A 16198-nucleotide genomic window follows, 5' to 3' on the forward strand; every position below is an offset into this window, starting at 1 on the left:
CAGATATAATTAACGTTAATTAGAAAGCAAATTAAATTTTAAAACTTAATTATTTCGCTATAAATCTTTATTTGATCGTTATATAATTATTTAAAAGTTTTCATATGAGTTTCTCTTCATACTTTTGACAGACAAATGATTGAAAACTGAGAAGAAAGATACATTTTATATTATTATGTGTGTGTGTGTATGTACATACGTCTTAAATTTTTGTCAAGTTTGTAAGAAGAATGACGGAAGACACAAGTTCCAAAGATCGATCGAAGTATCGACTGTCATATCTAGTTAGTCGTAAGTAGAAGAGACTCGGCTGTGGTCAGACACGCGGTGACGTCAGTCGCCACTCGATAATAACGCGTGTCACCAAGAGTGTTCACCAATTTTGTCCGATGCATGATGTTAACGTGATCGAGTTTGATCGACATCGAGTAAAACTGATGAACCTATTATGGCAGCTCTTCGCAAAGCATACGCTTATTTGTAATTTTATAATTTTATGTAGTGCGTATTAAACATTAATTCACTAATTGCATTCTTTTCAAGAAATGAGCATTTAATTTAAAGCTTGTCAAGCTTAACGTATGACTGATCTGTATATTGTATACATTTTTTTAAACGCACGCATTAAATTAAAAAAATATATTTTTTTAATTTATAAATTTAAACGTAAAAGTCATACAAATTATTAATTTAAAAATGAATTTTTTCTACTTTATTCATGTAAAATTTGAAAAAACTATTTTTGAACAAAATTAACTGCGAGCAAAAAATATTCTGACAATTTAGTGATTCTTTTTATTATTAATTCTAGTGGTTTTAAATTCCAAACGCGGATTTTCTCCCGTAATTCTCTTGGTAAATCGTTGCCTTCGCAACAGAGCAGCTTCTTTTCGAAATAAAAAGAAACTGAAGCAAAAAATTGCAGATGTACTTTTCGCTCTCTTTGATATGCTAAAACCGAAGAATCCCTTTACGAAAGAAAACTGCCACGCACGCCTTAAATCGAATCCCGTTTCTTTCAGTTCTTTCAATCGCGACTCAATGAAGTTCATCAGCAATCAAAGGCATGTGCAAATTGGCTTTTGACGTCCGTCGTCAAAAGGATTATCGAGGTTCTTTCCCCGAAGGAAAAGCGTTTTAGCTTAAATCTTAGGTAATTGAGCTTCAGATATCTGTCGTCTTTATCGAGAAAAAAATCGAACGTTTGGTTGAAGACTGAAATTCCATATCAGATATCAGCTTTTATGAATCCTAATTTCTCACCTGTCTATTATTTTACAGAAAAGTAAAAATCTTGTGTATACATAACTTATTAATAAGTTTTTAACAATTTTAATTCTTTCCTTTTTTTAATATTATTTTTACGAAATATTCAATTCTAGTTATAACGTAATTATTCTTAAATTATTAGCATTTTTGGTGTATATATGTATATAAAACCATTCGCGCACATTATATAAAAAATTCTTTTTTAAATCTATTATCTATTATCTATGATTTTTTCTAAATTTTTCCAATTTTTTTCTTAAATAATTTTCGTAATAAATTTAAGTAATTTTTCTCTCTAGCACCAAGACTAAATTCCATAAAATAATTTTTCTTTTATTTCGTTTCTTGCAACTTGTTTCTTCATTATAAAAGATTTTTTTTTAGAATTAATGATTCATTAAATACCTAAAATATTCTTAAGTTCATAAAACTAAGCTTTATCATGATTATGATATTTTTCATATTTTAAATACCGTATTTTTTCTGCTTCTTTATATGTTGCAAGTACAATAGTTAAAATTAGAGATCTACTTTTATTTAAAAAATTTCTAAAGATATTAATTACTACTTCAGTACTAATTCACTTATTCGTCAAAGAAATTGTGATTCTCGCATTATAATGAAAAAAGATTCATCTTAATATTTGACTTATTCATCCTGTGAAGGAAAAGCGAGTTCAAAAACGTTATCTGTACAATGGCGAAATGAAAAATATGTACATGTATTATATTACATTCATATAATTACGACTACTCTTTCCTCGATGAATCCCGGAAGCCGCATTTCGTGAGCGCGCAAAAAATGGAGGAAAGAATCTCATTTTGTAGAAAACTGGTGATAAGAACGTGTGAACATATGGTTATCGGTTGATTTATAAATTCATAATAATAACAATAATAATATTGTGTATATATTTTCGCAAGAAATCGGAAAAACAATCTTTGACGTGAGCAGACTTCGAATTGCGAAAACTCAATGGCCTATTTTCTATTCAATTCATCCTATTTTCAATTCGAATCGTATAGCGAAGACCGATTTTAGTCTACGAATATCGGTCGCTATTTCCTCCGTTTGGAATATGTATGTACGAATATCCTCACCTTCTTCCTCGTCTTGGAATTGGTCGCAAAATCGCTTTAGCAATTCCTATGTCGCTCGGCAATTTCCAAGCTCACCAGGCATCCGCTTTTCGTTCAAGCAAGAAACATTCGTATGACTATGACTACTGTTTCCTTGATAAGTCCCGGAAGACGCGTTTCGTGAGCGCGCAAAAAAATCGAGGAAAGAATCACTTTGTAGAAGACTGCACTTTTCTACAAATCGTGATCGGATGATTGTAAATTGTATAAAAAAATATAAGCGAAATAAATCTGTGTGTAATCTTTATACATAAATAACACAATTGAGAATTTTTTAATTTAGCTTTTATTTTATTTTTAATTTAAAGAAAAATTTTTTAAAATTAGACGCGTTTCGTGAGCGCGCAATAAATCGAGGAAAGAATCACTTTGTAGAAGACTGCACTTTTCTACAAATCGTGATCGGATGATTGTAAATTGTATAAAAAAATATAAGCAAAATAAATCTGTGTGTAATATTTATACATAAATAACACAATTGAGAATTTTTTAATTTAGCTTTTATTTTATTTTTAATTTAAAGAAAAATTTTTTTAAATTAGACGCGTTTCGTGAGCGCGCAAAAAATCGAGGAAAGAAAATTGCACTTTTCTACAAATCGTGATCGGATGATTTGTAAATTGTATAAAAAAAAATATAAGTAAAATAAATCTGTGTGTAATATTTATACATAAATAACACAATCGAGAATTTTTTAATTTAGCTTTTATTTTATTTTTAATTTAAAGAAAAATTTTTTTAAATTAGACGCGTTTCGTGAGCGCGCAAAAAATCGAGGAAAGAAAATTGCACTTTTCTACAAATCGTGATCGGATGATTTGTAAATTGTATAAAAAAAATATAAGTAAAATAAATCTGTGTGTAATATTTATACATAAATAACACAATTGAGAATTTTTTAAATTTATCTTTTATTTTATTTTTAATTTAAAGAAACATTTTTTAAAATTTATCCATTATCGATTGCCATTATCGATCGTAACGACACGATTTTGCTAAATATAAACAATAGCTTTAATAACGAATGATCTCACACGGGATTGCGCATCGCACGATTATCGAAGTTTAATTACGCGGGGTCACCGCTAATGACAAAGGCGAAGATTGCGGCTCGACATCATAAAGTGTTCGTTATCGCGTACTCTAACAAGTGATAATTATCACTAAACTAACTATGGAGTATAACTAGACTACTTCAAATTAATTTCGTACAAATTGTAATAATAACGGATGATATTGCGAATATTTGTACATATATCAAAGTTTAAGTCGAATAATCTCTGCTTAGTGTGCATTTCAACGGATTATTTATTCTGTCTAAAATATTATTTTTAAATCGTAGAAAAAAGTTTAGTCATTTTTTTCCGCACATTTCTCTCGAATTTAAATTATATAATTAAATATAAATTAATTATAATTCGATTTTAATGTATCTACAATTTTTTTACTACTAAAAATTAAATATTACAATTTTTACCAAAAATGAGGAATATTTATAAAATGTATTCTAACATTTTGCGCGACAAAATTGTCATTCTTTAAATCAAATTACTCACGGAAGACGGGCTTGCGCGAATACTTTTTTTTCTCTATATTATATCTACATTGAATAACATTTAAAGAGGAAAATGTAACAAAATGTTTATTCGAAAATGCACACATTGTAAGAGGTAGTGCAATTACATTAAAGAGAAAGAGAGAGAGAGACAACATACGTCACACGCGAGATTTCCAGGCGGCCTACTTCGCTTACCTTCAGATAAGTCCTCGAAATAATATGAACTTGTGTGTTTGTATGCGCGGATTTCGTCGAGATGTGTACCGGAGGCTAGTGGCGGAAACTAGGACGCGCGCGACGTAAAGATTTGTTGAAAAGAATTGCAAATAGCGCACGTGGAACGGACTGTGATATGTATGTTTGAAAGGAGGCGAGGTTTGCAGTTTGCGACGCACTTGTTTAAGTCCGGATAAGCTCTCCCTCCGGAAGGCCTCGAAACGTCACAAACTGCTCCGAGGGACAGTTAGCTAAAATAAAAATACCAACGCGGCGCATTCGCAAAGTAGTAAGTAGCAATACGGAAAAGTTTCACAGCTACTCGAACAGTTTAATTAATAGAACCAAAAAAGTATCAACGAGTAAAAGAAACTAATAAAACTTCGGAAAAATCAATAAAATATTTTTGCGAACAATTTATATCGCGAACACTTAATAAAATAATATATTGAGAAATAAAATAATAGAGCAAAATTAACGAAATAAAGCATTTTTAATGATAATAAGATTAATAAATTAGTATCTTTTTTAATGAAAATATCAATACAATATTTTTTTGTAATAATTATATAGCATAGACTTAATAAAATATAATGATAAATAATGATAGAGTGAAATGACAAAATAAAGCATTTTTAACGATCATAAGATTAATAAATTAGTATCTTTCTTAATGAAAATATCAATACAATATTTTTTTGTAATAATTATATCGCATAGACTTAATAAAATAATTTTAAAAATAAATGTGAGACGACCCAACTGGCTTAAATTAATTCTTATTATTATTTGTTTGATGCCATGTACAAGAAAAGACAACGTTTCGACCTTAGGTTTAGGTCCTTATCAAGTCTAAAATTAACATTAAAAAATACAATAGATGTACATACAAGAATTTTGATTTTTAAGAAAGTAAAGCGCAAACCAAGATTATAATACCAATTTAAAACGTACCTTATAAATTCTTAAGTGCAATATATAATTAATTTTGTTCCATTTTACATATTTCAATATAAATATTGTGTCACGTAAACGTTCGGTATGGATGGTAAAGACGAACTAAGTTAAACAGCTTTGATTATTCTATCATAGATCGGATTCAAATTCTCTGTGTCTTTCTGTAGGTTGATCGTGTTATTAAATTTTTTTATAAAAAACATTTCAGCAATCTCTCTTTTCCTAGTGTTTGTTTCTCGATGTAAAATATTTAAGTTTGTCCATTTAAAGTCATGCGAAAATTCATTTCTATGTTTGCTTATAACATTTTGATTGCTGACATGCATTTTTATATTATTCATATGTTCTTTAATCCGAGTATTAAGGTGTCTTTTAGTTTGTCCGATGTATGTGGCGTCACAGTCATTGCAGTCGACTTTATAAACTATCTCGGTCATATTGGCTTTAGGTAATTTGTCTTTTCGGGGTTTAATAAACGTATCAAGTTTTTTTGGAATCGTATAAATAACACTTAAGCCTGTTTTCTTAATAGATCTCTCAATAGTCTCACTTAGGTTCTTAACATACGGCATTAAAATACAAGACGAAATATCAAATACATTATTTTTGTCAACTACGTTATGAGAATTTTCTAAAAAACATGTTCGTTTATACATATATCGCTCGATGACCGTCCTAGGGAAACAATTATTCAACAAGATTTTTTTAACCATCTGTAAGTTCTCATTATGAAATCGTTTATCCGATAACAAAATAGCGTGGTCGACTAAGTTATTAATCGTGTTAACTTTGTATTTAAACGGATGGTTAGAATGGTAGTTTAAATATCTACCAGAGAAGGTGGGTTTCTGGTACCAACTAGTCAATAGTTTGCCATTGTTTCTAAAAACCAATGTATCCAGAAAGTTAATCTTGTTATTTATCTCTGTTTCATGTGTAAATTGCAAACGGTGATGGTATTTATTAAAAGTAGTCAAAATGTTATCCATTTTATTGCGTGGTACTATTGCAAAAATATCATCAACGTACCTATAATAAACTGAAATGTCAAATTGTAAAGAGCTTAAATATCAGATTGATACAGCAACATTAGCTGGATTTTATCATCAAGGTGACAATAAAGGAGCTACATATCTTTTGTTAGACTTTAATCTAATGGATTACTTTAGTAAATTTAGAAAGAAAGAATCTTAAAGAAATGTTACAATTTTTTAAAATATATATAGAAATTGATTTTTTTGCTTGTAGTTTTATCATATAATGTACAGAATATAAAAAGAAAGATATTAATTTATTAAACGTCGAAACGTTGTCTTTTCTTGTACATGGCATCAAACAAATAATAATAAGAATTAATTTAAGCCAGTTGGGTCGTCTCACATTTATTTTTAAATTTATTCATCACTGGCGATACAAGATATCTACTATTAATAAAATAATATTATGATAAATAATAATAAAGCAAAATAACAAAATGACGTAAAGATCTATGATAGAATAATCAAAGCTGTTTAACTTAGTTCGTCTTTACCATCCATACCGAACGTTTACGTGACACAATATTTATATTGAAATATGTAAAATGGAACAAAATTAATTATATATTGCACTTAAGAATTTATAAGGTACGTTTTAAATTGGTATTATAATCTTGGTTTGCGCTTTACTTTCTTAAAAATCAAAATTCTTGTATGTACATCTATTGTATTTTTTAATGTTAATTTTAGACTTGATAAGGACCTAAACCTAAGGTCGAAACGTTGTCTTTTCTTGTACATGGCATCAAACAAATAATAATAAGAATTAATTTAAGCCAGTTGGGTCGTCTCACATTTATTTTTAAATTTATTCATCACTGGCGATACAAGATATCTACTATTAATAAAATAATATTATGATAAATAATAATAAAGCAAAATAACAAAATAAAACAATTTTAATGATAATAATAAAAATTAATAAATTAATATCTTTCTTTTTCTATTCTGTACATTATAATGATAGAGTGAAATGACAAAATAAAGCATTTTTAATGATCATAAGATTAATAAATTAGTATCTTTCTTAATGAAAATATCAATACAATATTTTTTTGTAATAATTATATCGCATAGACTTAATAAAATAATATTATGATAAATAATAATAAAGCAAAATAACAAAATAAAACATTTTTAATGATAATAATAAAAATTAATAAATTAATATCTTTCTTTTTATATTCTGTACATTATATGATAAAACTACAAGCAAAAAAATCAATTTCTATATATATTTTAAAAAATTGTAACATTTCTTTAAGATTCTTTCTTTCTAAATTTACTAAAGTAATCCATTAGATTAAAGTCTAACAAAAGATATGTAGCTCCTTTATTGTCACCTTGATGATAAAATCCAGCTAATGTTGCTGTATCAAGCATGACATTACCCCGGCTTTAAAACTTTTCTAAAGAATAAGTCAAATTTTATTGGTTTCTTTGCTGATGCTGAAAAGCGTCTCGGTTCAATCAGCGACTTGTTTTCGCGAAAAAGACGAAAATACTTACATCAAAGAGAACTCATAATCTAATCTACAAAAAGTTTCGCAAGTGAAGTCGAGTCTGAGCAAAGGTTAAAGGAAGCTTTCCACTCGTAACTTCTTCACTGAGCTTTCCAAATCGTTTCGAATGTAAGCTTTCTCGGTGGAGATGGATTCGTCATGCGTTATTTGCTAAATCGAATCAAACTTACTCAAAATCCTCGATTGTCTCCTTCTATTTCAAAATAAATCAATATAGATAACATTATATTTTTATCAATCAAAATTAATATTGGACGCTAGTGGTGAAAATAAACTTGGCAAAATTGATTTCGACGTAACTAGCAATTCTATTCAATACTTATAAAATTGATTTCGACGTAACTAGCAATTTTATTCAATACTTATTATTAATAAAATTGCTAGTTACGTCGAAATCAATTTTGCCAAGTTTATTATATTTTTATATTCTATCAGTTGTCATCAGTTATTTGTCTATGCATATTTTCTCACATATAAATTAAACGTTTATTGTTATACATATATATTATATAATATTTTATTACATATTACATTTTATATCTCATATTTTTTTCAATTTTAATTTTTTGCCTGCTTTCACAGGGAATTAATTTGTTATTGCGGTTATACCATCATTTATCGGGTACTCTTTATATTTTCAGATTACGCTATTAACGTCTTTCACGAGCGATTTTCGCTATTTTTCGCGGCCGTATCCTTCGCTTTATATCTTTGCTTCGTAGTCATGTGCCTCATTCTCAGTCTATTCCGCTTTCACGACCGACCGACCGATTTTCCATCTCATCGCCTCTGTATACAAATAGCATACATATATCTGTTGCATTTATATCGAGAAAAAGGATGTCTCTCCAAGATCTAGCATCTATATTATTTGCAAATATGCGTATGCAAATTCCGCCATCGCTTAACATCGTCTGAAAGTTTTACACGGGCTTTTAGTGTAAAGGAAAATTTGCAACGGAAAATGTGATGTAATTTTTTTTAAGGGAGAATATTTCCTCCTTTTTAAAGAATTTCTTCCTTTTTTAAAGATTTCAAAATTATACGACGCTCTCAGATCGTTATAAAATACGAACAAAAATGTGAAGTTTCAAGAAGGAATTTCGTTTTTAAAAAGAAAAATTCGATTTTATATTAATGAAACCTCTTGATTTATTTCTCTATATATCTATAATATATATAATATTTTATAAGTAGAAAAGAGAAAAGACTATAATAGTATAATAAACGATACGAAGGAAAAATCGACGCAAGTATCAAACATTTGTGCGATTATCCTTTTACGAAAGCGTTGTATCTGTTTTACAATGTGATATTAAAGCGCACATTTACAGGCTGTTTCTTGAACATTTACTTAACGCAGCTACATTAAAACGGACGGGCGATAAATGACCCAGTCGCCGTAATCTTTCGAAGGATATTTCACCGTCGTGGCGTCGCGACCTTATTTCGCACAAATTACGATTGCGGGACCAGTTGCATCGCATAACCGAAGATTCATAACTTTGTGCTGGAAGATTCATAATTATGCAGCGACTAAATGCATATTCTAGATCAAACCATAATGCGGATGCAAGTTCTGCGGCAAGGAAGATGAATATGTTGCGCATTGTTCAGCGAAATCGCTAATTTGCTCACTGATCGCAGTCCGGCGAGATTTCCAGCATTTGCATTTAACGATACTTGGAACATTTAATTTGACAAAGGTGAACAAAATAATAATAATAATAAAAGTATATAAAATTGAAATAAAATTAGAATTCGGGTCGAAATAACTTTTCTTAATTCAATCTCCTTGTCTTCATGAATAACTGAATGCTTTTTCCTATTATTCGACATTGCTGACAAATATTTTTTTCCGTGTTCGGCAACAAAGAAGAAGAATGAAGATCACGCCAATCAAGTGTATTTTTAAAATATAAATAAATAAAAAAGTATAATTGAAATGTATATATAAACCAAATATCGATAAAATATTTTTAAAAATTATCAATATATCAATTTATACAATCAGATATATAGATATAATCATAGATAGAGGATAAAAAACCCAATATAATCTTCTTCAAAAATGTTGTCAGAATATTTTTTTAAAATATAAACAAAATGACAGTTGATTAGTTTCAGCATTTTCCTATGGGACTGCAATTGCGATATGTTGTAAAATTAATATTCCGTGGTTGGTCAGTTCTAGATACGATAAATCGATAACGCGGCGAAGAGATGAAACATTCTTATCGGCAAAAGTGCACCGCGATCGTTTATTTGCACGAGCCCTGAAAAGTTTCCAATCTCGCTCTCGGTACTCGTGTAATATCGAATTTAGAGTTTCAGTCAAACCCTCCCACGTTCCATGCCCTATGTGCGAGCGTTCATAAAAAAAAGCTTAGTCCGACAAGCGTCTTCCAAGTTTACGCCTGGTAACGAGAACGAGTTAACTTGGAAACGCGAGTTCAAAGCTGAAACAAGGGCTATATATTGTTTTTTGTTCAAAGCTGTGGTTGCCGTTCAAGTCCGGAGTAATATAGAAGCTCCCGGTGTTAATCGAATGTCTCGAACTTTTTAATTGAACTAGCTTGTTCGAGCAGTTTATCGAATTACGAGATCAAACCTCGTGGATTTGGTTTCTTTTTTTTTTCAATAGACGAAGAAATATGAACATTTCAATTTAGTTTTTACGTTATTACGTTATCACGATCATGACAGAAGAGAGACGTTCGCTCGTTTGGTGATTTCCTTTTAATTACGTGAGAGTGAATTTTAGAACTTGTATATATATATATATATATATATGTATGTATAACGTGACGCAAGTACCCATATTTATTATGCAATATATTATTTACTGAATGCTGAAGATATTTTGTTCAGAATATTAGTATCTACACACGGTTTACCCGGATTTCTGAACTGATGGATAACGAGATGCGCCGAGGCGAACTGCTGAAGTTTAATTGCGTTTGCACTGCTTCAGTGTAATGAGGGAAACTACTTATTTATAAACTACTTATTTAAAATATGCTAATTAGTAATTTAAAGTTCAAGAACTCTAATATTTCCGTGTTTTATTTGTAATTAGATTACTGACATCCTCGAGAGCTTTATTACAGCTGCAAATTTTTGTTACAAATGCAATCACCTCTCTGTCTCTCTACAAGATATTTTAAAAGTTTTATTTATAAACGATACTAATGGGTATCTCTTTAATTTTATCGACCATGAAAAAATAAAAATAAAATAAGTGTATTTTTAAAATATAAATAAATAAAAAAGTATATTTAAAATGTATATAAATTAAATATCGATAAAATATTTTTAAAAATTATATATAAATTTATACAATCAGATAGATATGATCATAGATAAAGAATAAAAAACCCAATATAATAAAAAACAAATCTTCTTAAAAAATTTTGTCAGAATATTTTTTTAAATACAAACAAATACATAATCAATAACAAGGATTTTTATTGATTTATAAATATAATCCAAGCTTGAGTTTGTTTTGCGATTTCAATTTTCACGAATGCAGGTTTAACTGAACGCTGCGTTTGTCGGCGAATTAAATACAAGAGCGGCAAAGCGACAGGGTTGGTAAATCGCGTGTGCGCGAATCAACCCTTCTCTGTCTCTCTCTCTCTCTCTCTCTCTCTCTCTCGCTCTCTCTCTTTTTCTCTCTAATCCAATAACAAATGTAATATTTGTCACTCGACAGCAAACGTGTATGACGCGCGCAATTTTCTAGTTAGATTTTATTTTATCGCAATACGTAGAAACGGAAGCATATCATATACGTTGCTTCAGGTTTAATGCAGAAATTACACTAATTCTCGAGAAAGACGAGGAAAATTATATTACGCTTTTCAGATTTCTACATACATTAATCGTACTAGACTATATTTCTATCAAATTTTATTTTATATATCGTTATATAAAATATATATGAAATATAATATCAATAATATCAATGACTGTTTTATATACAATTATACATATATCAAATAATAATCAAAATATATAAATTAACACACATAATTTAGTATAAAAAAATAATAATTCATGATATAATTGTGATATTTCTCTTCTTGCAAACTTTTCTATTAAAAAACATAAATAACGAAACATATATGGCTCTGAATTGTTTTCCTCAAAAAGATATCAAGGGAGTAAAGTATAATGAAAATAAAATAAAATATATCACTATAAAACATGATAAATGTTATACTTTTTACAATATTACATACTCTTCACATATTTTATTTGATAAGAGTTACTATAATAATTTATCTCGTACAATTGTATTGTGTACTAAAAATATTCATTATTAAAATTCATTATTATTACAATTTTATTAAATATATAAAATTAAATTTTATTCTGCTTTTTATGTTACAGGAGCAAAGTCGCGGCCGCTCTGTTAAACAAACATTTACAGATCAACGGGATCTCGGCAGGTTTGACTTCTCTGCCGACCGTGGACCAATCGTCACCCGAGCCACAACCGGAAGAGCCGCCGATAACTAGTAGCAGCAAGATGAAAAGAGAACGGAAGGCAGCCAGAACACTCGGCATCATTATGTCGGCGTTTCTGGCCTGTTGGCTTCCCTTCTTCCTGTGGTAATGCACATTCAATATTACTTTCTCCATCTTATCGCAAAATATTTATCGTTCTACCCTTAATACTGCTACGAGTTCAATAGCAATTTCACACTCTCATATTACGTGTATATATTCTTTTCTCACATCTATCTTTCGTCCACACACATATGTTCATACTTTTTATTTATTATTAGGGCTAAAATTATTAGGAATCAAAGAGAGAGTTTCAAAAAATCAATCACAATATTATATTGAAAATACTTTTATTTGTTTAATAAAATTAATTATTTAATTAATTGTTTAATTATTTAATTAATTAATTAAGAAAGAATTAATGAAGAAATATGAATTGATAAAGAAAGAAATTTGGAAAGAGATATATTTATTCTATTATTTAATAATATATTTGATTTGATGAAATATTTTATTTATTAAACTGTAACTTTACGCAGTTTAAAAAAATGTATACATGTGACGAAAACATGCGCTCTGTTTTTCTTATCAACGTTATGTCAGACACACTCGCGCGCAATCTGTCATAGTAATTAACATTATTTTCTAGCGCGAAATAATGTACAATATATCATATTCGCTTCGTGTTCTGCTTTGCTTAATTACGTAGGTAGAACTTACGTGGGGTAAAGCGTTGGCGTGACGTGTTATCTCATTGAGAGCAGTTTTAAACGTGCTTTAAAGAGACACACACGTCCATTGGGATTTGAGTATGCATTTATCTCTTATTTTTTAATGTTATTTTTATACTATTAATCGTATTATTACCGCATTAAAATAGCTATTGTGCTGTAATTAAAAAAAGAATACTACAGATATCATTTTATTCTCAATATCATATTATTTTTTTACGCTGTGCTTTACAACATTATTAATAATAATAGTTAAAAAAGAGGAACGAAAAAATTTATGTATCTAATTCTACTTTAAAGTTAATAAAAATTTCGTTTGATAAAGCATTTTAGAGAAACAAAATATTCTTGATGAGAATAGAAAATTCGATAATCAATTTTACAAAGTGTACATACATAAAATTACGATTTCAAATATTTAGTACGTGTGTAGGACGTATCTTTATTCTCACCTTTTTTATGCAAACAGCACGAGGCGTAAATGAACAAAATTGATATTGTGGACATTAACTACAACCTTTGCTAATTGCCACCGTAGGTACAATTTCATCGATCCATGTGACTTTTTCAAACGAGACATATCGTGACACAAATTGAATCAGATACAAATTGCAGAAAGATATAAATTAATTAATAAAAGTAGAGCGATGCTGGATAGGAATATAAATAAATAATTAAAATAAAATAAACAATAAAATACATATAAAAATTAAAATTAAATAAGAAAAAATAGTATAGAATAATAAAAAGAAAAATTTTAAAAATTTATAAAAAAGTAAATTTTTATAATTCTATATGTGCAATTATTCGATTTGACGAAATTACTGACGATTTTGTAAAATTACAGATGATTTTTTTCAATTGCATTGATTGTATAAAAAAAGATTCTTTATATTTATTAAGATAGTCTGCAATTCTAAGAAATCATAAAATGCATTTATATAATCATCAAATTAAGAGTATTCTTTCATTGTAAGATTTAATACAGTATACCATGATAATTGTAATAAATATAGATAATTATATATATACAATATAAGCAATCATTCGTAATCTTTTGTAATATTACATACCATTTCGACTATTATGAGAAATCTCTATAATATGTATATTATTACAACAATTGGCAATCAAAATCGACCACATGCTGATTTTATTCGAATTATGACATAAATGTTGCTTCTTATTAATAGCACTTTTTTAAATTAATAATTTCTCAAGTCGATTTTCTCTTCGCAAGAGATCAATCGTTGAATCTGTCAATGCATAATTTTTCACCTTTTCATGTAAAAGTGCTCCGATATTAACTGCGTGTTTTCAACACATTGCACTGCAACAATTTCTTTATAGCAGCTATACTGGGTATCGAACATTCTTTCCCTATTATATTTTAGAATGTTTCCGAATACAAAGGCCCTTTGTATTTTGTTTCGGGTGGAGAAAAGTTCCGACACATTTTTAACATTTAAAATTGCTTTGGATACCCGCATCTGTTCACTGATAGAAGGATTAAAGGTTAAAGCAAAGCTCTCAAGTTTTTTAACATTATAATCCAAATTAAATTTTTTATTCAAGTAAAATTTATTTAAAATTAACTAAAGAATATAACTTTATTATCTAGTCACTCCTTTAAATTGTGTAATTTTAAACATTTCTTCTAATGATTTATTTAAAAAATTATGGGTATTTGATATTTTTACAAAGAAAAAATCAACTGAAAAGTGATGAAAGAAGTTAAAAAAAATATGCTTAATAAGAGACGTTCATATTATGAAAATTCTAATAAAAAATGGACAATTATGTCATTGCGCAATAGAAGACCGTGTTTTCTTGTTAAAATTTATGTTAAATATTTAACACAATATTTATATTAATTTTATATATTACTTTTGTGTTGATTTAAGTTAAATGTTAAACATGTTCTGTTTTATTAATGACAAGATCTGTTAAAATTTACAGAAAGTGTTGATTTTATAATACAAGTGAGGATGATAAAATCTAAAATTAACATATTTTTAGTTAATTTTTACATTAAAACGATGTATATTAATTTTCCCCAAAAATTATATAAAATTACTTGAAGTTTTGCATTTATTTTGCGTTAAAATATTAACACAGTACTCGTGTCTCCATTTAACATATTACATATTATATTAAATTAACACAAAAATTTCTGTGGACCGTATTTTCTTCTGGGATCTGTTTTTAACATAAATTGTTCAACTCTGTGTCTAAATAATTGTTCGTAAATTCTGCTAGAGTAAAATAAAAGTTGCTTTTGCGAATGTTGTCCATTATTATCGAACGATATCCAAATGAAAACGGGTGGGATATTGCGCCATGTCACGCCGAAATTCCTGAGGGTGCAGTAACTAGGGAAGGAGGCGAGAGACTCGGTCGGTTATATACATAGAGAAAGTCGCGATCGATAGGGAAAAGTAGCGTGTGCCGGCGCCGATCTCCGGAGATTTGCAGCGGGAGAGAAGCTTCGAGGGTTGTGTGCAACCACCTCGAAGCGGAAGAAGGGTGGTTGGTTCCCGGGTGTGTGTCAAGTGCCTTCTCTCCAGATGTACGTGTAACACGACGACGTGTCACAATAGACCAGAAGTCGGCCATTTTTAAATTTTACTCTTTAGCACGTACGTGCGTGATGAGGCTTTAATAGGGATCGAAGGAGATTTCGTAACGCGCGCGTGTCGAAAAATTGTCAAACAAAATTATCGGAATATTTATTTGTATTTTCTCTCTGTATATTTTTAATCCTTAATTGAATGTTTTTATTTATTCCAAGCGAGAAGCTTGCATGTGTATTTAAAGCTAAAACTAAATTTACACTTCTTCTCATTGGCTATCTGATTGATTTTCAATTTTCAATGCTTTTATTGTGAGCTTTTAACGCGCGATAAACATTCACCGTTTGTAATTAATGGATACGAATGGTTACGTTGCTGTTTTATCAAATACATACCACGAAAGATTTCGAAAAAATATGCAAATATAATTCACTCCATTGCAGATATGTTATAAACATATTAAATATTAAAATCTCGAGTAAAAAAATAGAACATATAAACAACGCTTTTTTCAATATCAAACATATATAAATAAAGTAGTAATAATTATAAAACATATCAAAAATAAGGTATATAAATAATACATCAAATAAAAATACACCAAAATAAATTAGGTAAAATTAATATGAAAGATTAAATAAATAATTTCACATCAATTTGATATTTCAAAAAGCGTATCCCAT

General features: G+C 28.8%; 1 protein-coding gene and 2 long non-coding RNA genes across 6 annotated transcripts in view; 2 read left to right on the top strand and 1 right to left on the bottom strand.

The window, feature by feature from the left end:
• Nucleotides 1-16198, top strand: part of LOC114936253 (octopamine receptor beta-1R) — a 66443-nt gene that overhangs the window by 40229 nt on the left and 10016 nt on the right. For all 4 annotated transcript variants that reach the window (XM_085485863.1, XM_085485865.1, XM_085485866.1 and 1 more), the window contains one exon: nucleotides 12095-12316. In XM_085485863.1, coding sequence (XP_085341989.1) covers nucleotides 12095-12316 — 222 coding nt within the window. The remainder of the gene's footprint in view (nucleotides 1-12094; nucleotides 12317-16198) is intronic.
• Nucleotides 4950-6200, bottom strand: LOC146721897 (uncharacterized). The gene is made up of 2 exons (XR_014925439.1): nucleotides 5137-6200; nucleotides 4950-5034 (listed from the first exon to the last, which is right to left on the bottom strand). It is a non-coding gene; the product is annotated as an uncharacterized LOC146721897 (long non-coding RNA).
• Nucleotides 6633-6951, top strand: LOC146721898 (uncharacterized). The gene is made up of 2 exons (XR_014925438.1): nucleotides 6633-6764; nucleotides 6867-6951. It is a non-coding gene; the product is annotated as an uncharacterized LOC146721898 (long non-coding RNA).

This window comes from Nylanderia fulva, unplaced genomic scaffold, assembly GCF_048542155.1.
Source record: "Nylanderia fulva isolate GAGA-0341 unplaced genomic scaffold, ASM4854215v1 Scaffold4, whole genome shotgun sequence".
NCBI lineage: Eukaryota > Metazoa > Arthropoda > Insecta > Hymenoptera > Formicidae > Nylanderia > Nylanderia fulva.